Here is a 13,108-nt window from a genome sequence, read left to right as displayed (position 1 = left end):
TGCAAGACATACAGAATTTAGGGACTAGTCTCAAAGAAAAATTAAGAGGAGATGCTGTGCTATTCCATTTTAATCTAAGGGTCTCAAATTGTCTTCCTTCTCTCAATGTCTGGGTCTGATTAAACATAGTCTTTCCAAGGTTTTAGGAGACAATTATGTACCACATTAATTCAAACTAATGTCACTGAGAGTCTCTTATTCTTTCCAAATCATCATATATTCACTCATTCAGCAAATATTGAGTGCCAGTTATCTTCTAACTACTGTGTAAATAGCAGTCAAGAAACAGTCTGTTTTTAGTGTGAGAGAAGATAGTGGTACTGGGGAAGGAGAAAGTCAAACAGAGTTGAGATACACCTAACATCGGTGACTTTTTGGAAGGAGGAATATTGGAGGCAATATGTTTTTAACCAGATATTGCTATAGTCTGGGTGTGCGGAATCAAGGGCCAGGACTGTGATAGTTACAGTGCAAATGGAGGAGTAGTTGATTCTATAAGGCAATTGTATCTAAGTTATAAGAAACGATGAAAAGGAAGGAGTTCCAGTTTTAGCCAAGGGTGTGAGTTCTGGCAAGTGAGGAATCCTAGGTTTATGAAGGAAATGGAAATCATAAAATCTTCCATGGTCATGATATCATGGGGTTGCTAATGCATCTGAGTGGAATTATCCTGTGGTACATAGAAAAAGGGACCTAGGGAAAGAAAGGTCTGGGCTGGTAATATGGATTTGGGTGTCATCTGCATAGAGATGACAAGATGACTTAGATGAGTAAAAGAGAACAAAGAATATTGGGAGTGTCAAAAAAGAGTACAAATGTCCAAAGTGGTATTTAGAGAACCAAGGGAGGGCCGGGTGTGGTGGCTCATGCCTGTAATCCCAGCACTTTGGGAGGCCAAGGCAGGAGGATCACCTGAGGTCAGGAGCTTGAGACCCGCCTGGCAAACATGGTGAAACCCGTCTCTACTAAAAATACGAAAATTAGCCAGGCGTGGTGGCGGGCACCTGTAATCCCAGCTATTTGGGAGGCTGAGGCTGGAGAATCACTTGAACCTGGGAGGTCGAGGTTGCAGTGAGCCGAGATTGCACCACTGAACTCCAGCCTGGGCGATAGAGCGAAACTCTGTCTCAAAATAATAATAATAATAATCATCATCATCATCTAGGAAACCAAGGGAGAATAATGTCACAACTCCAGGTAGAATAGTTAGCATCATCAAATACTACATAGTGATGTAGTATGACAACCATGAAAAGAATATTGGATTTGACAAATGATCATTGGAGACCTTTAGAGACTGGGTAAGAAAAGACATTCATGACCAAATCAGATTTCAGAGGTTCGGGAGTGATGGTGGATTGAAAACAGATAAATAAGAGTAATTAAAAGGGTTGGGAATGTCTAGAAAACAATTTTTTTTTTTCAAATGGGAACTTGTTTGTTATTGATAATAATATGGAAGATACTACTAATCGCAGATTTTGGATGCCTCAGAGGCAAAGTGTATGTTGCCTCCTGTCAAGTTTCTCATCTACATCAGCTGTACATCTCCAGTCTCATCTACATCAGCCCATTGTCTGCATCAGTGCTGAGTAGGTCAGTCTGCTGCCTAAAGACCTCTCTGAGTTCCTTGTTGCAAGAAGAAATCCAATATTCTTAGCATAGCAGTCAAGTTGCTTTGCATTCTGATTCTAAACTCTCTGTCACATTTCATCTTCTGCCACTTGGGGCACAGGAGATTTCAGATTCCTTCCAAGTTAGATCTTTGTACATATTGCTCTCTCTACCTGGAAGAGCTTTTCTCTCATCTTTCACTTGTCTAATTCTAACTTGTCTTTCAACACTCGGCTCAAATATCGCGTTGTTTTTGAACCCTTTCCTGCCTCGGTGGGTCCAGTGCAAGTCTCCCTCTTTGTTGCTTCAACCACAAGTTGTTTCTTCGTATCTTTGTTTCAGCATCCTGCCTTGTAATTCATCTATTTTCATAGCTGTGTTCTCCATTAGACTATATGAACTCTTAACACAGGGACGGTCTTTTTTATTGCAATCTCCATAGCAGATGCAAAACAAACTCTTGCTAAAAGCATCGGGAATGAATATGTATCAATGTAATAATATATACTGAGGTATATAAGGTAGAAGTGAAGAAGCATATTATTAGTGCAAAAAATGAACAGTTTCACCTCTGCTCCTTCATTTTTTAGCTGTGACCATATATAATGAATAAAATATGTGAAGCTATGCATTCTGAATGTATTCTGCTATAGTCATTATGTGTTAGAACGTGGTTTTGGAGTTAAGCAGTCTCAGCTTTAAACATGACATCTGACTCTAAAAGCTGTATGAATTTGAGCAAGTTAATTTTTCTGAACCTGAGTTTCCTATTGGTCAAATGAGGATAATACCGTATAGTGTGGTTGTGAAGATAAAATTGACAAAATATAGACTAAACAATTTAATAACCAGCATTTAGTTGTCACTAATGTCACAATTATTTCCAACTCTCACCTTCATGGTTGAGATCTCTTATTAGTTTCTCTCTGGTCTTGTATTTGTCTCATTTGCAACTTTAATTCATTTTATAAAGAGAGGAATGTTTCATTTCTTAAGTGGAATTTTGATGTTAGGAAATTTAACACCAGCTGTGCTTCCCCTATCTAAATGATACCATTTGATTCATAATACTCATTCCCAGCATTAAGCAAATTTAGAAAAATCTAGAATGAAATATATGTGTTGATTTAGTAAGTTGCCAATTAAATTTGAATTGTTTGTGAGTCTCCAGATAATTTCCCAGTGAAGGCCCTAGCTTCACTTGCTAAGCTGGATCTGAGGACACTCTTTTTGTCTTATCTTCTGAAATCTATTGCCCTGAGTGATTTAGATCAGCTTTTTAAATTTTTTTTAGCAGAATTTTTGTGGTTAATAAAAACATATGCTTACAGCTTTTTTTGCATAAAGGATTCCACATCCGATTTAGATCAAGAGATAGATTTTTAGAAAAAAATGATGGATATGTCCTCTGAGAGCAGTGGAATGCAATGATGTTCTGTCTCTGATTGAGTTCATGGCATTTCAGAACCCTTCCACACCCACACCCACGCAAAGACACAAACACTGGTCACAACTGCAACTCCCGCAGTCTCATTTCCAGAGTGCATCCGTTGTTTTCCATAACATGAAATAAATCCCCCTCTTTTGCCCAGTGGTGAAAAGCTTATATAAATACTAAAACTTCAACTATTCCCCTGAGTTTTCCGTTGGCTAACCTGCAGCCATGGGTTGTTTGGATATTGACATGCATTTGCTGTGTAGATCTTTCAGGCCACTTTGGTGAGTCCAGTGGTGATAAATTCTGTTGTCTTGAAAATTTATCAGGCTAACTGTTTTAACACTCCATTTATGAAAACGTAAGTAATTGACACCATCATCGAAAAGGCTCCAGGTTCAAAGTATCTCTTTTATTCTTTCAGCATATATCATTCTGATGATATATATCTATATATATTTTAGGAAGCCTTGGCCAAGAGATGACTGGAACAGTCATTGAAAAGAAAGTAAGAATGTAGAATTAATTAGAGCCCAAACATTTAACCTTGCATTGTTATTCCTAGGAAATATTTTTTAAAACTATATTTAGAAGTGAAGTATTTTAGTGTTTACCAAATAGGGGGAGTTAACATTACTGGGCTGGAATTAAAATGTATAATAAAAAAATCCTTATCCATCTAATTGGAGAGAAAATGGAAGGCATATACTCAAAAAGAAAAATCAATACTTGGTGTATAGTGGACAATCAGTAAATGAATGTGTGGATAGGATTGATTCGATTCCTGGTGAAATATAATACTACCTTTATAAAAAATGTTTATTATATCCTTAAGTAGAAACTTATATGATTGAACATCACAGTAGCCTTATTTTGGAACATACATTTGTTCCAATTTTTTCTTTTTATTTCTTGTTTTTCATTTCTTCTCTTACATAGCAATCAATGAAGTGTCCTTCAGTATTGAAACTATTGAAACTATTCTTTTTTTTTTTTCTTTTTGAGATGGAGTTTCGCTCTTGTTGTCCAGGCCTGGAGTGTGATGGTGTGACTTCACTCACTGCAACCTCTGCCTCCCGGGTTCAAGGGATTCTCCTGCCTCAGCCTCCTAAGTAGCTGGGATTACAGGCACCCACCACCATGCCCGGCTAAATTTTTGTATTTTTAGTAGAGACAGGGTTTCACCGTTTTGGTCAGGCTGGTCTCGAACTCCTGACCTCAGGTGATCCACCCGCCTTGGCCTCCCAAAGTGCTGAGATTACAGGTTTGAGCCACCGCGCCTGGCCGAAACTATTCCTATACTTTTTTTTTTTTTAAATGGTGAAAGAAGTAAATTTAATACAGTTTCTTCTGGAGTCTGCAGATTTGAAGCAAATTCTAGCTATGTACAGGAGAACTGAAGGGAAGTCCATGAATACTCTACTATTGTTTCACTAGCCCTTTCATATTAGTAAAACATTTTAGTCTACTTTGACTAATATTTTTAAAATGCCTCTTTGGTTACCTAGATTATTAATTAATTAGTTAAAGCAGGTTTGATAATTTAATAATCAATAATTCTGAAATTCTTCATACATTAGAAACTAATTGTATTGTGGTATCCCTATAGATCCAAGATTTTATTTCTGTGTTCGCTGATTTTACAGAGAAGAAATATAAAACAATAAATCTCATAAATGTGTTAGCTTCTCTTCCTTAAGACCTATCAGTGAAAATAAAGAAAATCCCTGTGCTTTTCTGTGAAGTCCAATTTTAAATTATAGTAGAAATAAAACAGACAAAGGATTTGGATGAATTTGAGTTTTGTTCGTTAAACTGAAATATCACTTTTTGCATGTCTTGAGTTGTGCTGGTTAGTAAATCACAGTACAAAGGTTGTTTGTAGGCCAATGGTTGTGATCATTAACTTTTGTGTACTTTTCCCAAAGCTTTCTTTTATTTTTATTTTTATTTTTATTATTATACTTTAGGTTTTAGGGTACATGTGCACAATGTGCAGGTTTGTTACATATGTATCCGTGGGCCATGTTGATTTCCTGCACCCATTAACTCGTCATTTAGCATTAGGTATATCTCCTAATGCTGTCCCTCCCCCCTCCCCCAACCCCACAACAGTCCCCGGAGTGTGATGTTCCCCTTCCTGTGTCCATGAGTTCTCATTGTTCAATTCCCACCTATGAGTGAGAGCATGCGGTGTTTGGTTTTTTGTCCTTGCAATAGTTTACTGAGAATGATGGTTTCCAATTTCATCCATGTCCCTACAAAGGACATGAACTCATCATTTTTTATGGCTGCATAGTATTCCATGGTGTATATGTGCCACATTTTCTTAATGCAGTCTATCGTTGTTGGACATTTGGGTTGGTTCCAAGTCTTTGCTATTGTGAATAGTGCCGCAATAAACATACGTTTGCATGTGTCTTTATAGCAGCAATGATTTATAGTCCTTTGGGTATATACCCAGTAATGGGATGGCTGGGTCAAATGGTATTTCTAGTTCTAGATCCCTGAGGAATTGCCACACTGACTTCCACAATGGTTGAACTAGTTTACGGTCCCACCAACCGTGTAAAAGTGTTCCTATTTCTCCACATCCTCTCCAGCACCTGTTGTTTCCTGATTTTTTAATGATGGCCATTCTAACTGGTGTGAGATGGTATCTCACTGTGGTTTTGATTTGCATTTCTCTGATGGCCAGTGATGATGAGCATTTCTTCATGTGTTTTTTGGCTGCATCAATGTCTTCTTTTGAGAAGTGTCTGTTCATGTCCTTTGCCCACTTTTTGATGGGGTTGTTTGTTCTTTTCTTGTAAATTTGTTTGAGTTCATTGTAGATTCTGGATATTAGCCCTTTGTCAGATGAGTAGGTTGCAAAAATTTTCTCCCATTTTGTAGGTTGCCTGTTCACTCTGATGGTAGTTTCTTTTGCTGTGCAGAAGCTCTTTAGTTTAATGAGATCCCATTTGTCAATTTTGGCTTTTGTTGCCATTGCTTTTGCTGTTTCAGACATGAAGTCCTTGCCCACGCCTATGTCCTGAATGGTATTGCCTAGGTTTTCTTGTAGGATTTTAATGGTTTTAGGTCTAACATTTAAGTCTTTAATCTATCTTGAATTAATTTTTGTATAAGGTGTAAGGAAGGGATCCAGTTTCAGCTTTCTACATATGGCTAGGCAGTTTTCCCAGCACCATTTATTAAATAGGGAATCCTTTCCCCATTTCTTGTTTTTGTCAGGTTTGTCAAAGATCAGATAGTTGTAGATATGCGGCATCATTTCTGAGGACTCTGTTCTGTTCCATTGATCTATGTCTCTGTTGTGGTACCAGTACCATGCTGTTTTGGTTACTGTAGCCTTGTAGTATAGTTTGAAGTCAGGTAGCGTGATGCCTCCAGCTTTGTTCTTTTGGCTTAGGATTGACTTGGCGATGCGGGCTCTTTTTTGGTTCCATATGAACTTTCAAGTAGTTTTTTCCAATTCTGTGAAGAAAGTCATTGGTAGCTTGATGGGGATGGCATTGAATCTATAAATTACCTTGGGCAGTATGGCCATTTTCACGATATTGATTCTTCCAACCCATGAGCATGGAATGTTCTTCCATTTGTTTGTATCCTCTTTTATTTCATTGAGCAGTGGTTTGTAGTTCTCCTTGAAGAGGTCCTTCACATCCCTTGTAAGTTGGATTCCTAGGTATTTTATTCTCTTTGAAGCAATTGTGAATGGGAGTTCACTCATGATTTGGCTCTCTGTTTGTCTGTGATTGGTGCACAAGAATGCTTGTGATTTTTGTACATTGATTTTGTATCCTGAGACTTTGCTGAAGTTGCTAATCAGCTTAAGGAGATTTTGGGCTGAGATGATGGGGTTTTCTAGATATACAATCATGTCATCTGCAAACAGGGACAATTTGACTTCCTCTTTTCCTAATTGAATACCCTTTATTTCCTTCTCCTGCCTGATTGCACTGGCCAGAACTTCCAGCACTATGTTGAATAAGAGTGGTGAGAGAGGGCATCCCTGTCTCGTGCCAGTTTTCAAAGGGAATGCTTCCAGTTTTTGCCCATTCAGTATGATATTGGCTGTGGGTTTGTCATAGGTAGCTCTTATTATTTTGAGATACGTCCCATCAATACCTAATTTATTGACAGTTTTTAGCATGAAGGGTTGTTGAATTTTGTCAAAGGCCTTTTCTGCATCTATTGAGATAATCATATGGTTTTTGTCTTTGGTTCTGTTTATATGCTGGATTACATTTATTGATTTGCGTATGTTGAACCAGCATTGCATCCCAGGGATGAAGCCCACTTGATCATGGTGTATAAGCTTTTTGATGTGCTGCTGGATTCGGTTTGCCAGTATTTTATTGAGGATTTTTGCATCAATGTTCATCAAAGATATTGGTCTGAAATTCTCTTTTTTGGTTATGTCTCTGCCAGGCTTTGGTATCAGGATGATGCTGGCCTCATAAAATGTGTTAAGGAGGATTCCCTCTTTTCCTATCAATTGGAATAGTTTCAGAAGGAATGGTACCAGTTCCTCCTTGTACCTCTGGTAGAATTCGGCTGTGAATCCATCAGGTCCTGGACTCTTTTTGGTTGGTAAGCTATTGATTATTGCCACAATTTCAGAGCCTGTTATTGGTCTATTCAGAGATTCAACTTCTTCCTGGTTTAGTCTTAGGAGGGTGTATTTGTCGAGGAATTTATCCATTTCTTCTAGATTTTCTAGTTTATTTGTATAGAGGTGTTTGTAGTATTCTCTGATGGTAGATTGTATTTCTGTGGGATCGGTGGTGATATCCCCTTTTTCATTTTTTATTGCATCTATTTGATTCTTCTCTCTTTTCTTCTTTATTAGTCTTGCTAGCGGTCTATCAATTTTGTTGATCTTTTCAAAAAACCAGCTCCTGGATTCATTAATTTTTTGAAGGGTTTTTTGTGTCTCTATTTCTTTAAGTTCTGCTCTGAATTTAGTTATTTGTAGCCTTCTGCTAGCTTTTGAATGTGTTTGCTCTTGCTTTTCTAGTTCTTTTAATTGTGGTGTTAGGGTGTCAATTTTGGATCTTTCCTGCTTTCTCTTGTGGGCATTTAGTGCTGTAAATTTCCCTGTACACACTGCTTTGAACGTGTCCCAGAGATTCTGGTATGTTGTGTCTTTGTTCTTGTTGGTTTCAAAGAACATCTTTATTTCTGCCTTCATTTCATTATGTACCCAATAGTCGTTCAGGAGCATGTTGTTCAGTTTCCATGTAGTTGAGTGGTTTTGAGTGAGTTTCTTAATCCTGAGTTCTAGTTTGATTGCACTGTGGTCTGAGAGACAGTTTGTTATAATTTCTGTTCTTTTACATTTGCTGAGGAGAGCTTTACTTCCAGCTATGTGGTCAATTTTGGAATAGGTGTGTTGCGGTGCTGAAAAAAATGTATATTCTGTTGATTTGGGGTGGAGAGTTCTGTAGATGTCTATTAGATCCACTTTATGCAGAGCTGAGTTCAGTTCCTGGATATCCTTGTTAACTTTCTGTCTCGTTGATCTGTCTAGTGTTGACAGTGGGGTGTTAAAATCTCCCATTATTATTGTGTGGGAGTTTAAGTCCCTTTGTAGGTCACTCAGGACTTGCTTTATGAATCCGGGTGCTCCTGTGTTGTGTGCATATATATTTAGGATAGTTAGCTCTTCTTGTTGAATTGATCCCTTTACCATTATGTAATGGCCTTCTTTGTCTCTTTTGATCTTTGTTGGTTTAAAGTCTATTTTATCAGAGACTAGGATTGCAACCCCTGCCTTTTTTTGTTTTCCATTTGCTTGATAGATCTTCCTCCATCCCTTTATTTTGAGTCCATGTGTGTCTCTGCATGTGAGATGGGTTTCCTGAATACAGCACACTGATGGGTCCTGACTCGTTATCCAGTTTGCCAGTCTGTGTCTTTTAATTGGAGCATTTAGCCCATTTACATTTAAAGTTATTATTGTTATGTGTGAATCTGATCCTGTCATTATGATGTTAGTTGGTTATTTTGCTCATTAGTTGATGCAGTTTCTTCCTAGCCTCGATGGTCTTTACAATTTGGCATGTTTTTGCAGTGGCTGGTACCGGTTGTTCCTTTCCATGTTTAGTGCTTCCTTCAGGAGCTCTTTTAGGGCAGGCCTGGTGGTGACAAAATCACTCAGCGTTTGGTTGTCTGTAAAGTATTTTATTTCTCCTTCCCTTATGAAGCTTAGTTTGGCTGGATATGAAATTCTGGGTTGAAAATTCTTTTCTTTAAGAATGTTGAATATCGGCCCCCACTCTCTTCTGGCTTGTAGAGTTTCTGCTGAGAGATCAGCTGTTAGTCTGATGGGCTTCCGTTTGTGGGTAACCTGACCTTTCTCTCTGGCTGACCTTAACATTTTTTCCTTCATTTCAACTTTGGTGAATCTGACAATTATGTGCCTTGGAGTTGCTCTTCTCGAGGAGTATCTTTGTGGCGTTCTCTGTATTTCCTGAATCTGAATGTTGGCCTGCCTTGCTAGATTGGGGAAGTTCTCCTGGATAATATCTTGCAGAGTGTTTTCCAAGTTGGTTCCATTCTCCCCGTCATTTTCAGGTACACTAATCAGATGTAGGTTTGGTCTTTTCACATAGTCCCAAATTTCTTAGAGGCTTTGTTCATTTCTTTTCATTCTTTTTTCTCTAAACTTCCCTTCTCACTTCATTTCATTCATTTCATCTTCCATCAGTGATACCCTTTCTTCCAGTTGATCGCATCGGCTACCGAGGCTTCTGCAATCTTCGCGTAGTTCTCGAAACTTGGCTTTCAGCTCCATCAGCTCCTTTAAGCCCTTCTCTCCATTGGTTATTCTAGTTATCCATTCTTCTTATTTTTTTTCAAAGTTTTTAACTTCTTTGCAATTGTTTTGAATTTCCTCCCGTAGCTCAGAGTAGTTTGATCGTCTGAAGCCTTCTTCTCTCAACTCGTCAAAGTCATCCTCCATCCAGCTTTGTTCCGGTGCTGGTGAGGAACTGCGTTCCTTTGGAGGAGGAGAGGTGCCCTGCTTTTTAGAGTTTCCAGTTTTTCTGCTCTGTTTTTTCCCCATCTTTGTGGTTTTATCTACTTTTGGTCTTTGATGATTGTGATGTACAGCTGGGTTTTTGGTGTGGATGTCCTTTTTGTATGTTAGTTTTCCTTCTACCAGACAGGACCCTCAGCTGCAGGTCTGTTGGAGTTTACTAGAGGTCCACTCCAGACCCTGTTTGGCTGGGTGTTAGCAGCGGTGGCTGCAGAACAGCAGATTTTCGTGAGACCACAAATTCAGCTGTCTGATAGTTCCTCTGGCAGTTTTGTCTCAGAGGAGTACCTGGCCGAGTGAGGTGTCAGTCTGTCCCTACTGCGGGGGTTGCCTCCCAGTTAGGCTGCTCAGGGGTGAGGGACCAACTTTAGGAGGCAATCTGTCTGTTTTCAGATCTCCAGCTGTGGGCTGGGAGAACCACTACTCTCTTCAAAGCTGTCAGTCAGACAGGGACATTTAAATCTGTGGAGGTTCCTGATGACTTTTTGTTTGTCTGTGCCCTGCCCCCAGAGGTGGAGCCTACAGAGGCAGGCAGGCCTCCTTGAGCTGTGGTGGGCTCCACCCAGTTCGAGCTTCCTGGCTGCTTTGTTTACCTAAGCAAGCCTGGGCAATGGCGGGCGTCCCTCCCCCAGCCTCACTGCCGCCTTGCAGCTTGATCTCAGACTGCTGTGCTAGCAATCAGCGAGACTCCGTGGGCATAGGACCCTCTGAGCCAGGTGTGGGACACAATCTCCTAGTGTGCCGTTTTCCAGGCCCGTTGGAAAAGCGCAGTATTAGGGTGGGACTGACCCGATATTCCAGGTGCCATCGGTTACCCCTTTCTTTGACTAGGAAAGGGAACTCCCTGACCCCTTGCGCTTCCCCAGTGAGGCAATGCCTCTCCCTGCTTCGGCTCGCGCACAGTGCGCTTCACCGACTGTCCTGCACCCACTGTCCTGCACCCACTGTTTGGCACTCCCTAGTGAGATGAAACCGGTACCTCAAACAAATGCAGAAATCACCTGTCTTCTGTGTTGCTCAGGCTGGGAGCTGTAGACTGGAGCTGTTCCTATTCGGCCATCTTGGCTCCACCCCCCCCCCCAAAGCTTTCTTAAAACAGCTATATTAGTATTTTTTTTGTTTTGAAGAATAATATATCAGTGTGTATCCTAACCTGATTTCCACTACCTGAGACCTAAAAGACATTTTGCCCAATGACTTCACGCTCAAAGTACAATATTATTATTATTAAATTCATAAATTGCTCAGAGAGTTCATAGCAATAGAAATAGGAAGAATTACCTCTCTAAATGATGGATTTTTAAACACTTCTACCTGGGTGGCTACTCTTAGCCACTACAGGGCCACTCAAGTCATTTCATACAGACAACCTTCTCTCAAATGAGGTGTAAAGAAAGACTAGGAAACATTGTTTTATCACTAATGCTTGCTTTGAAAGAGGGCCACATGATAGAAGAGGCTATGTTACATTCCTTCCTTTGTAAAAAATATATCCTTGTTTGTCTTCTTAGGTTTGAAGAAGAACTGACCAGCAAGTGGTTACATCTTTTTGAAGGCAGTGGAGTCCCATATGGCCCAATCAACAACATGAAGAATGTATTTGCAGAACCTCAGGTTTGTTTTTGAAGTTTAACAACACAAGCATTTGCCTCTCTTTTCTGTCCAGATTGACTTATATCAAGGTACCTTTGCCATTGATCTCAAGCTTATATCACATGATGTGATTTTTCACCATTATATTAAAATTGTTTGTGGGTCTGAGATAAAAAGAACCAGAACTTAGAAGTGCCTGTCCATAAGCATACTTATGTCTCTGTTAGATTTAATTTACTGTATTTCTTCATCAGCCACTACATGAAGTTTCTGTGGCCAGGTATTTAAGTTTCCTGAAAAACAGAAATATACACAATTGAGATATTGGGGTTGGGTACTCGGAGACTATTCTTTGTAGGAAGAAATATGAGAACTTTCATAGTTACAGTCTACCTCTGATCATATGATTATCTTAAAATGTACAGAGCAAATCATATTTAAATCTGCAAATGAGAGGACTTTGTTTGCTTTGATGAATATGTGTTATTTGTAAGGCATAAATTTTACACAGATAGATATTTGTGCTCTACATTGCTTATCAGGCTCCTTTTTGGGCTCCAGGAACAGGGTCACCTGAAAATATATTTACTTTATAACATTGTTCAAGTGATTATTTTTAGATGATGTGAAAATAATGTTTTGATTTTATTACTTCAGTCAATATAACTACAAGCAATTTACCATTTCTCAAATTCATCCATTAATCCCCAAAAGTAGAGAGACTCCATTTTAAAGCTTTCAGTATGATTATGCAACTGTCTTGTCAGTTTCCAACATTCAAAACTATGGGGTGTATTTTCTTGGGTTCTTTATATTTTTTATAGTGGCAGGTTTTTCTTAGAAATAAATTACGGAACATAGAATACACCTTTTGAGGGAGGAGACCTTTGTTGGAAAACCTTTGGTGCCTTTGATCTTACATGACTATCTGCTTAAAAGAAAACTGAAATATTTTAAATTTAATGGTTACTACATTTACTGGAGAAAAAAAGTGAATGAATTCAGGAATTCTGCTTGTGCTATTTTTCTGCCAAGATTATGAGTATGGCAAGGCTTTGTTCATGTTAAAACATTGGTCAATAATGGTCAATAAGTATTTGAGATAAAGGGGCCCATTTGGTGTGTGCTATGTGAATTCATCTGAAAGGGACCCCTCACCATCAGTGGATTAATGCCTGGTGATTCTTTTCAAGGAGGTAGCATTGTGCACCCTCTGACAATAGTAGACCGGGGACTATTTTTCTCACTTTGTAACTTTGAGTGAGGCCAAGCCATCATTTGAAGCTGTTGTGTATTGAGGTGTGCGTAGAACTTCATGTTTACCTCAGTTTGAGGGTACATTTTTCTGGAGATTTTCTGGAGATTTCCTAAGAGTTTTTCCATCAGCATTTCTATTGCTCCATCTGTGTTTTATCAGAGAT

General features: G+C 39.1%; 1 protein-coding gene across 2 annotated transcripts in view; it reads left to right on the top strand.

Annotated features, from left to right (window-relative positions):
• Positions 1–13,108, top strand: part of SUGCT (succinyl-CoA:glutarate-CoA transferase) — a 745,635-nt gene that overhangs the window by 358,956 nt on the left and 373,571 nt on the right. For both annotated transcript variants that reach the window (XM_032758266.2, XM_058445557.1), the window contains exon 12: positions 11,606–11,708. In XM_032758266.2, coding sequence (XP_032614157.1) covers positions 11,606–11,708 — 103 coding nt within the window. The remainder of the gene's footprint in view (positions 1–11,605; positions 11,709–13,108) is intronic.

The sequence above is a fragment of the Hylobates moloch genome, unplaced genomic scaffold (assembly GCF_009828535.3).
Source record: "Hylobates moloch isolate HMO894 unplaced genomic scaffold, HMol_V3 SCAFFOLD_1, whole genome shotgun sequence".
Taxonomy (NCBI): domain Eukaryota; kingdom Metazoa; phylum Chordata; class Mammalia; order Primates; family Hylobatidae; genus Hylobates; species Hylobates moloch.
Note: the sequence above shows the minus strand (reverse complement) of the source record. Positions and strands in the feature narration are given on the sequence as shown.